Source organism: Oncorhynchus kisutch, linkage group LG6 (genome assembly GCF_002021735.2).
Source record: "Oncorhynchus kisutch isolate 150728-3 linkage group LG6, Okis_V2, whole genome shotgun sequence".
In the NCBI taxonomy this organism is placed as follows: Eukaryota; Metazoa; Chordata; class Actinopteri; order Salmoniformes; family Salmonidae; genus Oncorhynchus; species Oncorhynchus kisutch.
Window position 1 is genome coordinate 33,426,890 of NC_034179.2, and position 16,108 is coordinate 33,442,997.

Below are 16,108 nucleotides of genomic sequence, written 5' to 3' on the forward strand. Positions count from 1 at the left end.
TCAGTTTGAACCCCCGAAGGTCTGAGGCAACAAAGGATGGTTTTCTACCAAGCTAACATTTTAATATTGTCATTAGTAAAAAATACAAAATAAAGTTTAAAAAAGGTGAAAAGTTTAAAAAAGGTGATGAAACATTGAATTTGGCCATACTGCTATTAGCCCATTGAATAACATTCATACATGGCAAAACAGATAGTCAAAAAAGACCTTTGTTTTGAAATGTATGTCCTAAATTGAGAGTTTGCAAGAAAGGCATTTCACTGTACTTGTACATGTGACATTAAAACTCGAAACTATTTAACCCCTTCCCCGCCCCACATTTACTTTCATTCATTTTTTAAAACTGGTACCAGGCTACCTTCAGACGAGTCTTATGACATGTGCGTGGTTGTGAGTCTCATATTATCGTAGAGGGGTCATATTAGTTTGTACCCCAAACCATTTGGAGAGCTACAGACATTTTTGTGAGAAGACCGATTATCGGCATGTCTGCTGGTCTTTCAAACACTGCTGTCGCTCTGCCACCTTCCACCGTAGATGCAGAAAGCCGACATCGGCAGATGTGGTGGATTGAGACGGCGCCCATGAAAGAAACAGATATCTCTAGTGTAAACAGACAGATCGTTATGGGGATGTTTTTATTATGCTAATTAGATGTCCACGGGTTGCGGACATCGACTCTAGTTCAATGCTGTTTTGTAGAGTATGGACATCGACTCTAGTTCAATGCTGTTTTGTAGAGTATGGACATCGACTCTAGTTCAATGCTGTTTTGTACAGTATGGACATCGACTCTAGTTCAATGCTGTTTTGTACAGTATGGACATCGACTCTAGTTCAATGCTGTTTTGTAGAGTATGGATGGCATTAAGTGTTCATCAGATTAGTATGTCAGTAACAGGGATAGGAGATGACCAGAACTGAGGAAATACAGCAGACATTTCATGTAAATAGCAGAAAAACCTTGGTCCATGCAGTGGTGCAGTGGAGGGTATGACGCAGGTTGTCAGTGTATACCCATTTATTTTTCAGTGGGCATTGCATATACTCACTACTTAATCCCCACAATGCTTATCAAAGTAGTGTAGTGGAGGTATACTTCATATCAATTAATAAGGCTGATGGAACAGATCAGAATGTTTTGCTTAAAATGTTGATAAACGATTATTTCTTCACATTTTAGGTGCAACAATGTGCACACAGCAGTATACCTACGCGCAAATGTTCCTAAATGCAATTTGCGGTTTCATGGACAGAGATAGAAATATCTGTTTGAAATTTAGAAAGAGTGGAGATCTAATGATGTAACAACTATCATAGGTTGCTAACCTGACTAGGATAATGCCTCCATGTTTCTATGGTGGGATTTTGGCTATACACTCTTACAGAAAAAGGTGCTATCTAGAACCTAAAAGGGTTCCTTGGCTGTCCACATAGGAGAACACTTTGAAGAACCCCATTTGGTTTGCACAGAGGGTTCTACATGGAACACAAAAGGGTTCTACCTGGAGCCAAACAGGGTTCTCCTATGGGGACAGCCGAATAACCCTTTTGGAACCCTTTTTTCTAGGAATGTAGGCTACTTTAAAGCAAGGTAAGACATTCCTCATAATATGAAGTAAAACATCCAGGTTTCAAACAATTAAGGAACAGGGAAAATATTGCAATGCTAATGGTAGGCCTAACGTTTTTCTGGTAGATGGAAAGGCATTCCCAAAAACCTTCTCAATGAAATGCTAACTAGCTACAAAGTAGCCTATGCCTACCTGATAGAATGATACTGTATGATTATTTGCATCAATCCAGTGGATATTTGTTTTGCAAACTCCATCTCATGTGCTATAAAAACACCCTAAACCAACAACAGTGTGCACTTGAATTAAATGGTAACTACACTAAAACCCTGCTGATGTGGTTTAAGCATTGTTATGGACCGTTCTTCTATTCTTTAAAAAGTGTGACTTTGAGAGCAAATGTATTTATTTATTATATGAAACCTATGAATTTCTGACTCAGTCGACAGCCTAATTACTTTGTTTCATTAGTAGGACTACTATTAGCCTTCTTGGACAGTGCAGCTTGGGTTGGTCTGACTGTGAAAGACCAATATGAGATTTAGCATTTTAGGTGATTCAGAGTGTATGTCAGTTTCTCAGAGAATTTTTCACACAGGGCACCTTTCCTTCTTCCTTCTTGGGCCAAAAGGGAATTTTTGGAAAATTAGAGTATACCCACTTCTCCAGGCACCACTACAGGCACCACTACACCGCTGGTCAAATCATTTTCCAAAAAATAGTTCTAATGTCATTAATATCTTGTTTATGGAGGTTTATTCTCTACATGGTATTATGTGTAAGGAAAAATCCCCAGGGCATCCATCCATCCATCCATCCATACATCCATACATACATAAATACATACATACATACATTTTTCAGGGCTTAAGTTTTGTTTCCAAAGCAAAGCCTTCCTGTATGCAGTGGATCCCATTAAAGCGGTGAAATATATCCACAATTTGCCAGGGACATTTTTCAGGTCAGGAAAGATGGAAATGTTTTTCTTTCCACAGGAGAGAAAATCTAATTCAAACAGTGTATTTATGTTTTTGGTTGCTGATTAAATTATTCTTTCATTGCCTGTGTTCTCCTTCTGCGTTGGGAATTGAAACGTTGCCACTGCCGAGTGTTTTCCCTTCATTCAATTTCAAGGACTTGGCAACCTTGTCCCTATTCAAACGTGTACATTATTACCTTTTATTGTTGGGCATAAATGAATGGTGAGGTCGAGGGCTCTGGAGAGCTAGGAAAACACAGGGAAAGAGACAGGGAGTGAGAGAGAGAGAGAGAGAGAGAGAGAGAGAGAGAGACAGAGACAGAGACAGAGACAGGGAGAGAGAGAGAGAGGCCAAGAGAGAGGGAGAGAAGAGCTTCTATACCACAGGGACAAATAGGCTGTAGTGTAGTGTAGTGTGGCAGTCACCTCTGACCTCTTCTGATCCTCAGTCATGGATGCCCAAAGTCATGTGGAATAGTAGGAGCTTGTGGGTGTTAGGGAGCCCCACCAGGGACCAGTGAGCCCAACAGTGAGGAGGAGAGAGACCAGTGAAGAAATAGAGAGAGGCAGTAACCTAACCCTCCCTCAGATTATTGGTCTATCACCCCATCACACACCTACCAAATACACATTGGGGCTCCACTAGTAGCCTGGCAGACCAGGGGTTGTCCCTTTTATCACTGTGTATTTACTTACAATGTCTCTAGTGTAAGTGTTTGGGGAGTAGGGCATGTGTGCTGCTGCTGAGTGGGCATTAGTGATATGTTGATTATTGTCCCCATCGTAGTGTTGAGTGTTAGCACAGGGAGATGTACTGTGACAGAATGAGGGTATGAGGATATGCCTGCTGGGGGAAGAGACTAATGACTGGGAACTAGGGACTGGGTACTAGGGACTGGGTACTTGTGACTGGGAACTAGGGACTGGGAACTAGGGACTGGGCACTAGGGACTGGGTACTGGTGACTGGGCGCTAGGGACTGGGAACTAGGGACTGGGTACTTGTGACTGGGAACTAGGGACTGGGTACTTGTTAATGGGGAAGAGGGAATGGGTACTTGTGACTAGGAACTAGGGACTGGGAACTAAGGACTGGGAACGAGGGACTGGGTACTTGTGACTGGGAACTAGGGACTGGGAATTAGGGACTGGGCACTAGGGACTGGGTACTGGTGACTGGGCACTAGGGACTGGGCACTTGTTAATGGGGATGAGGAAATGGGTACTTGTGACTGGGAACTAGGGACTGGGAAGTAGGGACTGGGTACTTGGGCTAGTGATGCACCAATATTATATTTTTGACCGATACCGATATCCAATATTTTCCTTGCCCAAAAAACGATACCGATAACGATATTTAACATTTTAGCAGCCTTTTAAGCATTCCAGTACAGTTAAATAGTTAACACACACATGGACGCAGTGGTCTAAGGCACTGCATCTCAGTGCAAGAGGCGTCCCTACAGTCCCTGGTTCGAATCCAGGCTGCATCACATCCAGCCGTGATTGGAAGTCCCATAGCGGCGCACAATTGGCCCAGGGTTGTCCGTGTTAGGCTGGGGTAGGCCGTCGTTGTAAATAAGAATTTGTTCTTAACTGACTTGCGTAGTTCAATAAAGATTCCAAACACACACACCAAACTGACCAAAAAAGTTATTGTTTTGGCATTTACCAGTAAAACATAATCAAAACCTATTTCTTTCACTTACTTGCTGTGCTGTTTCATTGTTCATTTGTTCAATTGTTTCATTCTCAACCAGGATTTCTATGGAATGCCATTTGGGTCTTTGCGTGTCAAAATGTATGCGACGTGCAGTCATATTCAGGTCCTGATAGGTCAAGAAGCTTATTTGACACATCAAATAAGCTTGTTGACCTATCAGGACCTGAATATGACTGCACGTCGCATAATAATTTTTACGTAGTTATTACACATTGATTACTCCATCACTCGTATTTCATATGTCACAACGATTCATCGATACGTATGCTATGATGCTGGTAAAGGTGTCGCGCGCAACAGTGCTGGTCATAAAAACAATGTTCTTCCCCAAAAACATAGCAAAACGACATAATCTATTTCAGTAGCTAGGTATCATAATCTAAAATAACCCTAATTTACAAGACAGTTCTTATTTGATTAATGGTGGTCGGACCAATCTATGTGAAGCTAGCCACAATAAGGATTAGCCACAATAGTGGACTTTGCGGTTAACCTTCAAAATAAAAGTTTGTAATTGACAGTGATGCAAATGAATACAAATAGTAGAATTATGCCATAATTGAATAGATCATGCTAAACGAATTTGGAATGTTGTTATATAAAATCTACAAAAGACAATCATTTGTTCATTTTACAAAAATCTGTTGAAATCACACTGCATGTATTGTACTTTAGAATTGCATTAGGGGCATACTTATTTCACTGTACAGCCTTACCTATGGATTGTGGATCAATGACATGGGGTATCAGTCTACTCAGTGACACCCAGAGAACATTAGCGTCGTTGCTCTTATTGCGGGACTCTGAAACAACTGTGAATTAAGCCACATTTATTGTCAACCTATGTGTATTGAACACTATTTCCGAGGAAAAACAATACTGCATGGATGTTTTGGAGTCTGTTAACTCTGAGGAGGATGTTGGGAAAAAATATATTGGGTATTGAGTAGACTGATAGCCCATTTCATTGATCCCCAATCCTTATGTAAAGCTGTATAGTGCAATATAAATGTCAATATACACAACAGGCTGACTGGGGAGGTGATTTCACACAGTCACAGTTTCCCGATAAGAGCTACAATGCTAATATTTGCGTAAACTCTTCACAGTTGTGTTCACAGTTGTGTTCTGTGGGTGTCACCGAGTAGACTGATACCCCATTTCATTGCTTCACATTCCAAACTCGTTTAACATTATCTAGACTAAATATGGCATGTTTCCACCAATTGTAACCTTCTGCATCACTTTCAAAGAGGTACTTTTATAACGTTAGCTTTGGGAAACAGGGTTAAGTAGCTGACTAGCTATTTATTTTCACGAATTGAAGTTCAATTTCAATAGGCAAACAACAAGTGGCTACCTAGCTAATACTTACTCACAACGATTCCTAAATCATTGCTAAGAAAAATGAAAATGACTGCAGTTTCTACTGGTCATTGTTTTCAGGCTGGTTGTATTGGTGCTAGCTAGGTAGCAAGTTAAAGGTTCGTGACCGGTGTTTGCTTGTTTTCAGACTTTTTTGTACAGCTTTGACAGTGCTACTGATATTAGTGGTGGCACTTGGCTTGCACGTGCAAATTCAGAACACACACCAGTCTATAATAGAACTGTGTTATTTGACGTGTCAAATTAAAAGCTTATTTAACATGTCAAATACTGTTATTGTCAAATAGTGTTATTTGACATGTACCCTTTTTCACACGCAAAGACCCAAACGGCGTTCCACAGTATGTTGTGAAGCTAATAGCAGTGATGCAGTAACAGTAACTCCGGTAGGGCAACATCTGAAAAATAGCGCACTTGGTAGTGTGGAACGTTACCGGTGCTCGACCAGTCGCGAAAGCCAACATGACCCACGACAGAAAACGGTTGATTGTCAAGGGCAATGAATTCCATTATCTTGGCGTTAAAGGATTTCGCCTTTAAGTTGGCCAGCTCCAACCTAAGTGTTGTAAACTTCTGACTTCAACTGTAGGTATGCACGTCAGCTTTGACATCGGTTTTGCACATTGGCATTAGACATCGGGCCGATACCAATGTTGGCAGTTTCCGATATGTTCGCCGATATAACGCACATCCCGATTTGAGCTGTGTCCGAAATGGCACCCTATTTCCAATATAGTGCACTACTTTTGACTAGGGCCCATAGGGTCACTCAGTGACCACAGGAGAGACAATGGCTAGAGGTGAAAACAGCTACCGCCAGTGTTACACCGATCTGTACAGGGTCATAGAAACATATACCAGAGGAATGCCCACAATGTACTGGGATGCTACTATACATGCAAATGCCCTTACATGCTAGTGATATATTAAAATGGGCCACAACCCTACCAGGAAAATAAATAGCGTAAAACAGTATTACTACTCTGACATTTAGTCATCATGCAATTAGTGAAAAAAAATGAAATTTCGACAGTTGATTACATTGGTTGTGTTTAATTATCAGTGTGTCAGTGGGAGAAGTGTAACACTCTCCTCGGGGCATGCTGACCTTCTCTCCCATGGCCGTGTGTGTGTGTGTGTGTGTGTGTGTGTGTGTGTGTGTGTGTGTGTGTGTGTGTGTGTGTGTGTGTGTGTGTGTGTGTGTGTGTGTGTGTGTGTGTGTGCGTGCGTGTGTCTGCCTGTCTGTCTGCCTGCCTGCTGGGCCTGTGTGGAGAGAGAGAGAGCATGCTGACCTGGCCATCCATCAACCAGCCAGCCCACCATCAGTCCATCCCCATCCATCCATTGCCCTCCTCTCCTCCCCTCTCCTCCCCTCCCCTCTGGCCTCCCTGGCATGCTGTCAGTGTAGCGCTCGGCCAGGGCCCAGGTCTCCACATTAATATCTCATCTGAGCCGCGCTAATGAGCTCCTCCTGCTCACCCACCTCTGGGGCTCGGCTGATTACCAGACAGGGGGGGAGACCATTTGTCAATGGCAAGAGGTGGCATTTACACCGCTGACCTTGCTTGGCAGGGCGGGATGGAGGAAGGAAGGGCGGGAGGGAGGGAGGCAGGGCGGGAGGGAGGGAGGCAGGGCGGGAGGGAGGTAGGGCGGGAGGGAGGCAGGGCGGGAGGGAGGGAGGCAGGGCGGGAGGGAGGGAGGCAGGGCGGGAGGGAGGGAGGCAGGGCGGGAGGGAGGCAGGGCGGGAGGGAGGGAGGGAGGGAGGGAGGGAGGGAGGGAGGGAGGGAGGGAGGGAGGGAGGGAGGGAGGGAGGGAGGGAGGGAGGGAGGGAGGGAGGGAGGGAGGGAGGGAGGGAGGGAGGGCGGGCGGGAGGGAGGGAGGGAGGGCGGGAGGGAGGGAGGCAGGGCGGGAGGGAGGAAGGCAGGGCGGGAGGGAGGGAGGGAGGCAGGGCGGGATGGATGGATGGAAAAACGCTGCAGAGCAGAGCGCTTCCACATTGTTTCCACTGTTTTCGTTGTCTTCTGTTCCATGTCTGAGGACTATTTCTGTCCGTGAAAGTGAAGGATTGATGGAGCGAGGGATCGAGATAGGAAGGGAGCAGAGGGGGTGTTGCTGTCTGAATGTTCTCGATCTGTCAGGAGTGTTTTTCTGATTCATCGTCTTAAGCGAAAATTGCTCAGAGGGACAAATGTCAAGGCACAATCACTTTTATATGCCTCATTTCATAGCTTCTTGTTATTGTAAATAAAAGCCTGCTCTTTCCCTCTCCCTTACTCCCTCTATCTTGTTCTCTCTCTGTGTGTGTGTGTGTGTGTGTGTGTGTGTGTGTGTGTGTGTGTGTGTGTGTGTGTGTGTGTGTGTGTGTGTGTGTGTGTGTGTGTGTGTGTGTGTGTGTGTGTGTGTGTGTGTGTGTGTGTGTCTGTGTGTGTGAGGTAGCAGGCTGCTGTGGTCAGCCTCGGAGGGAGTTGGGATTTGTCAGTATTGGGATGGAGGGGACCTGTGTAGGTCTGTGACACTGGCTAACCTTGGCTAGGGATGCTGGTACTCCGGGGTATCCATCACAGTGGCAGCCCTGATCCCCCTGCCCCCTACCCCTGCTCCCCTCCGGGTCCTGGGGAAAAGCCACAGAAGTTGCCGGGGGAGGAGAAAAAGCTAGTAAAAATGTAATGCACTCCGCAGAGCGGTCATGTCATACTTGGTTATGGAAAATAATCCCAGATGCCTGCAGTGCTAAAATGGAGCTGTAATGTGCTCGCCTCCTAACCCGGCCTGACAGCCATGATGTACGACTACCATTACCGGAAAATATCACTTCAACTAACCCATGATCCGACTCCGCTAAGGGTCATTATATCCATGAGGAACAAATCACACTCCCCCAAAGTAAATACACATTTCCTACACAGACTGGGTACAAAGACGGGAGAATAGGGGGAGAGGGGGGAGCGGTAAGTTGCCTATGACAACGCTCTGCGGAGTGACAAGGATGATAGAGTACATGACAAATCATGGTCTGACAGGGTACTCTAGTGCAATCAGCCTCAGCCTCGGCCTAGCGAGCACCCACTCAGGCCTGTAAACACTATACTCTTCCTTTGGAGGGGCAAAACACAATCTTTTAACGCTGACAAGTCGCTCTCTGCTTTTTATTACTCATCCAGCTGCCCAGCAGTGGGGAGGGGGAGACAAAACGTTTTTATGTACAGCACTGTTCGTTCGTTGAGTGATTGAGAAACGCCTGAGGGCAAACCCTGCAAAACAATAAAAAACAGAAACAGCAAATATATTACCAGCTCAGATCTTTATTTGATGTCAAGGACAAACAGGTCCTCTCCATGGCGGCTCCACTAAAGCACCCACTTACAGCGTCCCCTCGCCTCCAATAAGAGCCAACTATGGAAAATTACACCACTTTTCCATGCCAGGCCGTTAATAAGACACAAACCGCTTTTAAAATGGCATTTACTGCTTAGTGGCCAAATGTTGATAGACTGATGGTGAATAAATACACACTTAGTGAAGGTGTGGTCTAGGTAAAGAGGCTCTGGGGCATGAGGAATAAAAGACAGTTGAATGATAAGGTATTGTGGATTAGCTTTATATTAGAGGGAGGATGAGAGGACTCGCTGTCTTCATAAAAGGCCTAAGTAGTCTTCAGTCACTCAGGGCTGGGGGCTGACGCTCTAGTCTAGAAAAGAGGACTTGAACACCACCAGATATCTTGTAAAGAATTTGACTGGTAGTTTATGGTGCAACTTACCAAGAAAATCACTTAAGCACTTAGGTAGTCTGATCTGGAGAGTAGGTGGTGCTCTTGACTATGTGAAAAGTAATTTTCATAGAACAGTCATCAGTAATTGCCATCGTATAACTAATGCTTCGAAAGAGTTTTCAAGAAAAACACATTTTGAGAATAAAAGCTGCATATTTGAATCTTACGCAAGTGTATCCACATGCACAAGGAGAAGCATAAGGAATTTTTCTTAAATAACTGAAAGATGGTCTGGGCACATAAACACGTGCACTTTAGCGTTAAATACTGAGCCCATTTCACATTCACTTTAGCCTCATCAGCCTTTAAACGCTCTCAGATGGTGAAAAACCTGTTGGCGTTAACTACGGCATGAAACATTCCCTCTCCCCCTCTCTCTCTCCGCCGCTCCTCTTGTCCTGCCAGTAATCCTGCTCTAAAAATGTGACTCAAGCTGCTCCAAATGAACAGACCATTCCTACCTGTTAGCTAAAAAAAACTGATTCTGGATCAGATTCAAGCCTGCCTAACCTGGGGAGAGAGAGAGAGAGCCGGAATACAATTGCTGACTCTTGAGCTTTCAAGAATGGAACCTGGAAGCGGGGCCAAGCACACTTTACAGCCAGGGCTAGGATTGGAACGTCCACGCCGGCCAAAGCTTTGAGAAGAGTTTGGCTCAGACTCACTGGATGAGCTTTTTTCTCTCTCTTGTATACCGACGCCAATTCATCAACCACCGGGAGTCCCTGGACAGACCCCGGGTGCAGGCCCTGAGCCCAGATGGACCGGCCCACGCTGTCTGATGAAAAGAGGACAGACCGTACCATTCAATAACATGCTGGGTAACAACAAGACGGGCCATCAAACACTATTACAGGGACAAAGAGACAGAACAATGCCATAGATATGTAGTGTACCATCTCGCTCAGTCTAAGACCAGACACAGAGACTTCTTTAACATTCTAACCAATTACAGTAATGATGGTATTGTAACATTGTCTGTTGAAGTGACAGAAGGATGAGAACACCCTGTCCCCCTGTCACCCCGTCTTAACTCTAAAGTAAATAAGAAGATAGGTAGGGTTAATAATAGGCACAGAGGTGTGTGTGTGTGTGTGTGTGTGTGTGTGTGTGTGTGTGTGTGTGTGTGTGTGTGTGTGTGTGTGCGTGCGTGCGTGCGTGCGTGCATGCTTGTGTGCGTGTGTGTGTGGTGGATGAGTATGTGTGTGTGTGTGTGTGTGTGTGTGTGTGTGTGTGTGTGTGTGTGTGTGTGTGTGTGTGTGTGTGTGTGTGTGTGTGTGTGTGTGTGTGTGTGTGTGCGTGCGTGCGTGTGTGTGTGAGTGTGTGTGTGTGTGTGTGTGTGTGTGTGTGTGTGTGTGTGTGTGTGTGTGTGTGTGTGTGTGTGTGAGTGTGTGTGAGAGTGTGTGAGAGTGAGTGTGTGTGTGTGCCCTGGCTTCTATCTGTCAGCTGACACACCATTATCATGTCATGTTAGAGGACTCCCATCCAACAGGTCACTTTGTAGAGAGCGCCCAGGAGAACATCCATGTCACAGCATTGACAGTGTTGATAGGGCCGTGCAAATCAAATCACATTTTATTGGTCACATGCACATGGTTATCAGATGTTAATGCGAGTGTAGCGAAATGCTTGTGCTTCTAGTTCTGACAGTGCAGTGATATCTAACAAGGAATCTAACAATTTCCTTTGTGGAGGGGGGGGGCAGGTGTTCCAAATAAAAAAGTGTCTCATTCTTTGTCACTAACAGTGGGAGACACACATGACAGATCCAACTCTAAATGATCCTCCTACCAGAATTCTCCTAGCCCGGCGCCCACAGTCAGAGGCCCCTGCATGCAAGTCAGACTCTGCTCTGTGGGCAGCGGAGGGGCTATTTTCTGAGATTCAAGACCTTATGAAAACAGCTCGTTTGATGTGCAATTCATTTGTTTTACCAAAAATGAAAAGATAATCAAATGAAAAGTAATTCATAAAATGTAAAACATCCACCGAGCGGCGAGGGCATTTTTTCATAGGAGGGTAAAAGGGCAGGTGCTCAGGCACTGGTTGAGCCCTATCTGTGCACTGGTTGAGCCCTATCTGTGCACTGGTTGAGCCCTATCTGCCCTATCTACACACACACACACACACACACACACACACACACACACACACACACACACACACACACACACACACACACACACACACACACACACATACGACAGAAAGAGGCGAATAGCTTGCTCTTATCAGAGCCCCCGCGGCTCCTGTCACCACAGCAGAGGCCTCTCTATACCAGGCAGAACGTGATTTCTCCTGGGAACACTTTTCCATTTCCTGATTCTGAAGGAAACTAAATAAGCCATGTTGGTCCTCATCTGAATACATTTGACCCGTTAAAATGACTGTACCCCCCCTTCCTCTCCACCTCCGTTTTCTAAAGTAGAACACATCCACAGAAAGCAAATAATCCCAATCGTGGGTGGCTGGAGAGAGAGAAAGATGGATAGTGAGAGAGAGAGAGAGAGAGAGAGAGAGAGAGAGAGAGAGAGAGAGAGAGAGAGAGAAAGAGAGAGAGAGAGAGAGAGCTAGAGAGAGGGAGAGATGAAGCAGGAGAGGCTGATGCCTGGCAGGGACAGATAGTGACTGAGGTGACTACAGGGTAACAGGGTTGACGCTGAGGAGCGTGAGCTTCAATTACTCTGTAACACAGAGGGGAACGGTGGCAGTCAGCGATCAGAGCTACCCTATTTACTAAATCACTCCTCTGTTATTTTAACACACAATTCATCTATGACAGAAAGGTACTGCGTGGCGCTCAACTCTGTTCATCCCCACTGTAATGTGAGCCGGGATGAATTAATAAAATCGCTGGGGGGATTACAGGCTAAGACGCGTTGCTGAAACAAAAGGACTTGCCACGGCGACAGGGGTAATTTGAATCGACCGCACTGAGTAAACAAAAGCGACTAAACAAAACAGCAAACAGCAAATGGTATTCTAAATCATCACGCTGTCGCTGGATTTACAGCTGCAAGTTTACTGTTCCTGGAAAATATGGCTCCTCAGAGGGATATGTGAATACTATGCAGTATCTGCGAATAAGTTCAGACCACCGGCAAATATCCAAGTTTGCAACATATAGACCAACTCAGAGCCACATGGTTTTGGACAAACCTACATTACAATACAGTCTCTTTAAGATCAGAGACAGAGATATGAAGATAGGTAAATAATAGTGTTAACAGTGAAACACGGAAGAACTACACTATTTTATGAAGACAGTGACGCACATTGCAGGACACAATGCTTATGTGAGGAACAATTACAGAAAATACTGTATGAACCCTAATGGAAAGCCACACAGCCATTACACTTAACTGTAATCTAAAGCCATAACAGTTCCATTTAGATTGCGTACATCATTTAGTCATATATAATTAATGTGCAGCTAATTAGGGCTTTCCAACGGTTATTAACTAGATGTTTAATTCTAATTAAATGGAAATGCACACTTAAAGAAAGTCTAATATTTGATCCTCGTTGAAACCACATTGATAAAAGATACATGAAAATGATCTGCGTTATCACTCCAGTGTTAAAGCTAAATTGTAATTATTTCGCCTCTATGGCCTATTTATTGCCTTACCTCCTTAATCTTCTACATTTGCACACACTGTACATAGATTTTCCTGTTGTGTTATTGACTGTATGTTTGTTTATGTGTAACTCTGTGTTGTTGTTTTTGTTGCACTGCTTTGCTTTATCTTGGCCAGGTCTCAGTTGTAAATGAGAACTTGTTCTCAACTGGCCTTCCTGGTTAAATAAAGGTGAAATAAAAAATAAATAAAATAAAGTTGCAAGAAGGAAGAAATGGCTGCGTAGAGAAAGGTAAACACTAAAATGGAGTCTTACCTTGTGTTCCTGGTCGCTCTCGCTGTCACACTGTAAGATAAAAGAGTAACATGGTTAGAATAACTAGGCATCTACCGTGTCTTTAATTATAAAGTCCCTCGCCCTTCTTTTGATTTGATTTCATTCAAATGTGAGTGTACATAATCTAATGTACCTTGTCACACAGCACATCTTATCAGGTCTTTAATGGAGACCTCAGTACAGAATAGTATTTCCATCATATTCAATGGGCGAATGTCATTAGGCCAGTCCATTATACTGTTTAGCGGAGACGTGGACCAGAATATGAAATAAAAGGGCCCACAAAATATCTCATGCAAGCATCTGGTCGTTCTTATTAAGAATCAGAACAAAACATTCTGGAGCTGGAGTCTCAAAGGACAAGCAGCACTGGAATTACAATTTTCTGGGATGTAGGTCTATTTTTTCTTATTTTTGTATATAAATGGTAGAGGAGCAGGATGGAAGGAAGGAGAAAAAAGAGAAACAGAAAGGTTGGATTTCAGTTTTCCTTCCCCAATTTCAATTTCAAGGTTCACTTAATTCTTTATCAACTAATTAGCGGGATGCTGGGCGGCCGGCGGCCCTCGAAGTTGTGCATATGGCCGAGGAGCGGGGAGGCACTGGAGTCGGTAATGAAGAAGGCACTGGGTGTGTGTGTGTGTGTTTGTGTGTGAAGCGCGGGGGGGGGGGTAGTGTCGATTAAAGCACAGAGGGTTTATCCCTGTGCCAGCACAGTATGGGGTGATTGACTGACAGCGCTGGGAGCCAGGCCACGGTGGGGGCCCTGCCTGCCTGAGCCTGGTGCTTTTTATTTTTTATTTTCTGTTGAGCCGGATCCCTGCTGCCTGCTGAGTTCAAAGGTAGAAGGCAGGCTGGGCCTCTGGCTCTGTATTCCCCTGGCTGACTCGACCAGTGGAGAGGGAGAGGGGCCCGCACTGCACTGTGAGCTCAGCAGGAGCAGGGCATCCAATTTTCGGGCCTGTACCACACAGCCCCAGGGGCCAGCCCCCGGCACACTGCCATGACGGTCAGCTCCAGCACCTCATAAATTATGCAGAGGCAATAAACGCACTGAGAAAACACTCTCTCTCTTTCACTCCTTCCTTCCCCCTGCGTTAATACACAGTACACAGAGAGCCAAGCCAACAGCCAAATGTAGGCTACATAGCCTGTCAGCTGGAAACATAAACAAGGCTAATGTACGCTATTACATACAGCAAAGCATGTTCTACAAACCATGCATGCTAACTGTAACTACGTGTATATATTTACTCCAGTAAGTGAATAAAGGGGTCTGTCGGCGCATCTCTCACGGCACGGTACAGAGCAACAGACTCCCACACAGAGTTAATGCAAGAGCAGACAGGATATGATGAGTTGTATTACTGTCTGAACTACTTCCATGTGTTTAAGCCTTCAGACTGTGACGAGAGTAATGTGACCCAGGACTCATTAGTCCCTGCAGTCTCTGTGCAAAGCACACCAAGCAGAGCAGACAGGCAGGCGAGGAGTTCAAATAATGGGGACATTTCTTTTTTCCACTGTGTTGTGATCCATAAAAAACGCCTCCAGGCTTTCTGTCTTTCGTTCTTTCTCTTGTTTCTTTTCTCCCCCTTTCCATTCCTCTGCCTGCCTGTGCAGCCAATTGCTCTGATTGCCGAGATAGAAGCAGGCTGGAATGACTTGGCCTTGCTTGTGGAGCAAATGGAACACGCTAATAGAAGTCATCGTATTACCCGATGCAAAAGTGCCATAGCTCATTACTTTAAGATAAAAGGATATCATTGTAGACGGCGAGCAGAATTGACTTTCTAGCGGCGCGACTTGATGATGATTTAATCAACTGCTCTCTTTCGCTTCTCATCTCTTCGCCTGTCGCTTCTGCAGGTGCCACTACACGAGACTCACACAGCTAGTGGGGGAAGAGAAGAGAAAAATAAATTGCTGTCATTACTTCTTTCCCCGAGAATAGAGGTATGCTAATTTCTCCGCCGTACAAAGGGAGTGGGAGAGAGGAAAAAGAGAAAACGTAATAAAATGGAAATACCTTTATAATGAGCAAAGTAAGAAAGCCAGAGATCAAGACTGACAGGCAAGGGCAGGCAATTTGTACGTCCTTTAAGCACAAGACGCCACGCTCCCTCACACTCACTGCACTACACAGGGAAAAGCAACCAATAATAATAACACTAAAAAGATAAAAACATCTCTGACATAGGGAGCCGTCAGTCACTGATTAGTGATCATGGTGCGTTAATATGCAGTTATGCAGTGTGACTCGGAGAGAGGAGCACCATCATTGGCAATTCTACTGTGTTCTTTTCCATATACTGAGTCCCATGTTGAAATACAGAGGCACAGTAGAGAGCTAGATAGTATCACTGTGAGCCACACATTATGACACATCTCAACTACAGTACTGTTATGGTTGCACATTTGAAAGTTGGATGATTACAGATATGACAGGTAGACATTTTATTTCATTATTATATTACATTATTCTATACTGAAAAACATATAAACACAACGTGTAAAGTCTTGGTTCCATGTTTCATTAGCTGAAATAAAAGATCCCTGAAATGTACCATACGCACAAAAAGCTTATTTCTCTCAAATGTCGTGCACAAATTTGTTTACATCCCTGTTAGTGAGCATTTCTCCTTTGCCAAGATAATCCATCCACCTGACAGGCGTGGCTTATCAAGAAGCTGATTAAACAGCACCTTTTGCTGGGGACAATAAAAGGCCAAGCTAAAATGTGCAGTTCTGTCACAC

General features: G+C 44.6%; 1 protein-coding gene across 9 annotated transcripts in view; it reads right to left on the minus strand.

Annotated features, from left to right (window-relative positions):
- auts2a (activator of transcription and developmental regulator AUTS2 a) overlaps positions 1-16,108 on the minus strand; it is a 489,911-nt gene that overhangs the window by 137,672 nt on the left and 336,131 nt on the right. For all 9 annotated transcript variants that reach the window (XM_031826630.1, XM_031826633.1, XM_031826635.1 and 6 more), the window contains one exon: positions 13,331-13,360. In XM_031826630.1, coding sequence (XP_031682490.1) covers positions 13,331-13,360 — 30 coding nt within the window. The remainder of the gene's footprint in view (positions 1-13,330; positions 13,361-16,108) is intronic.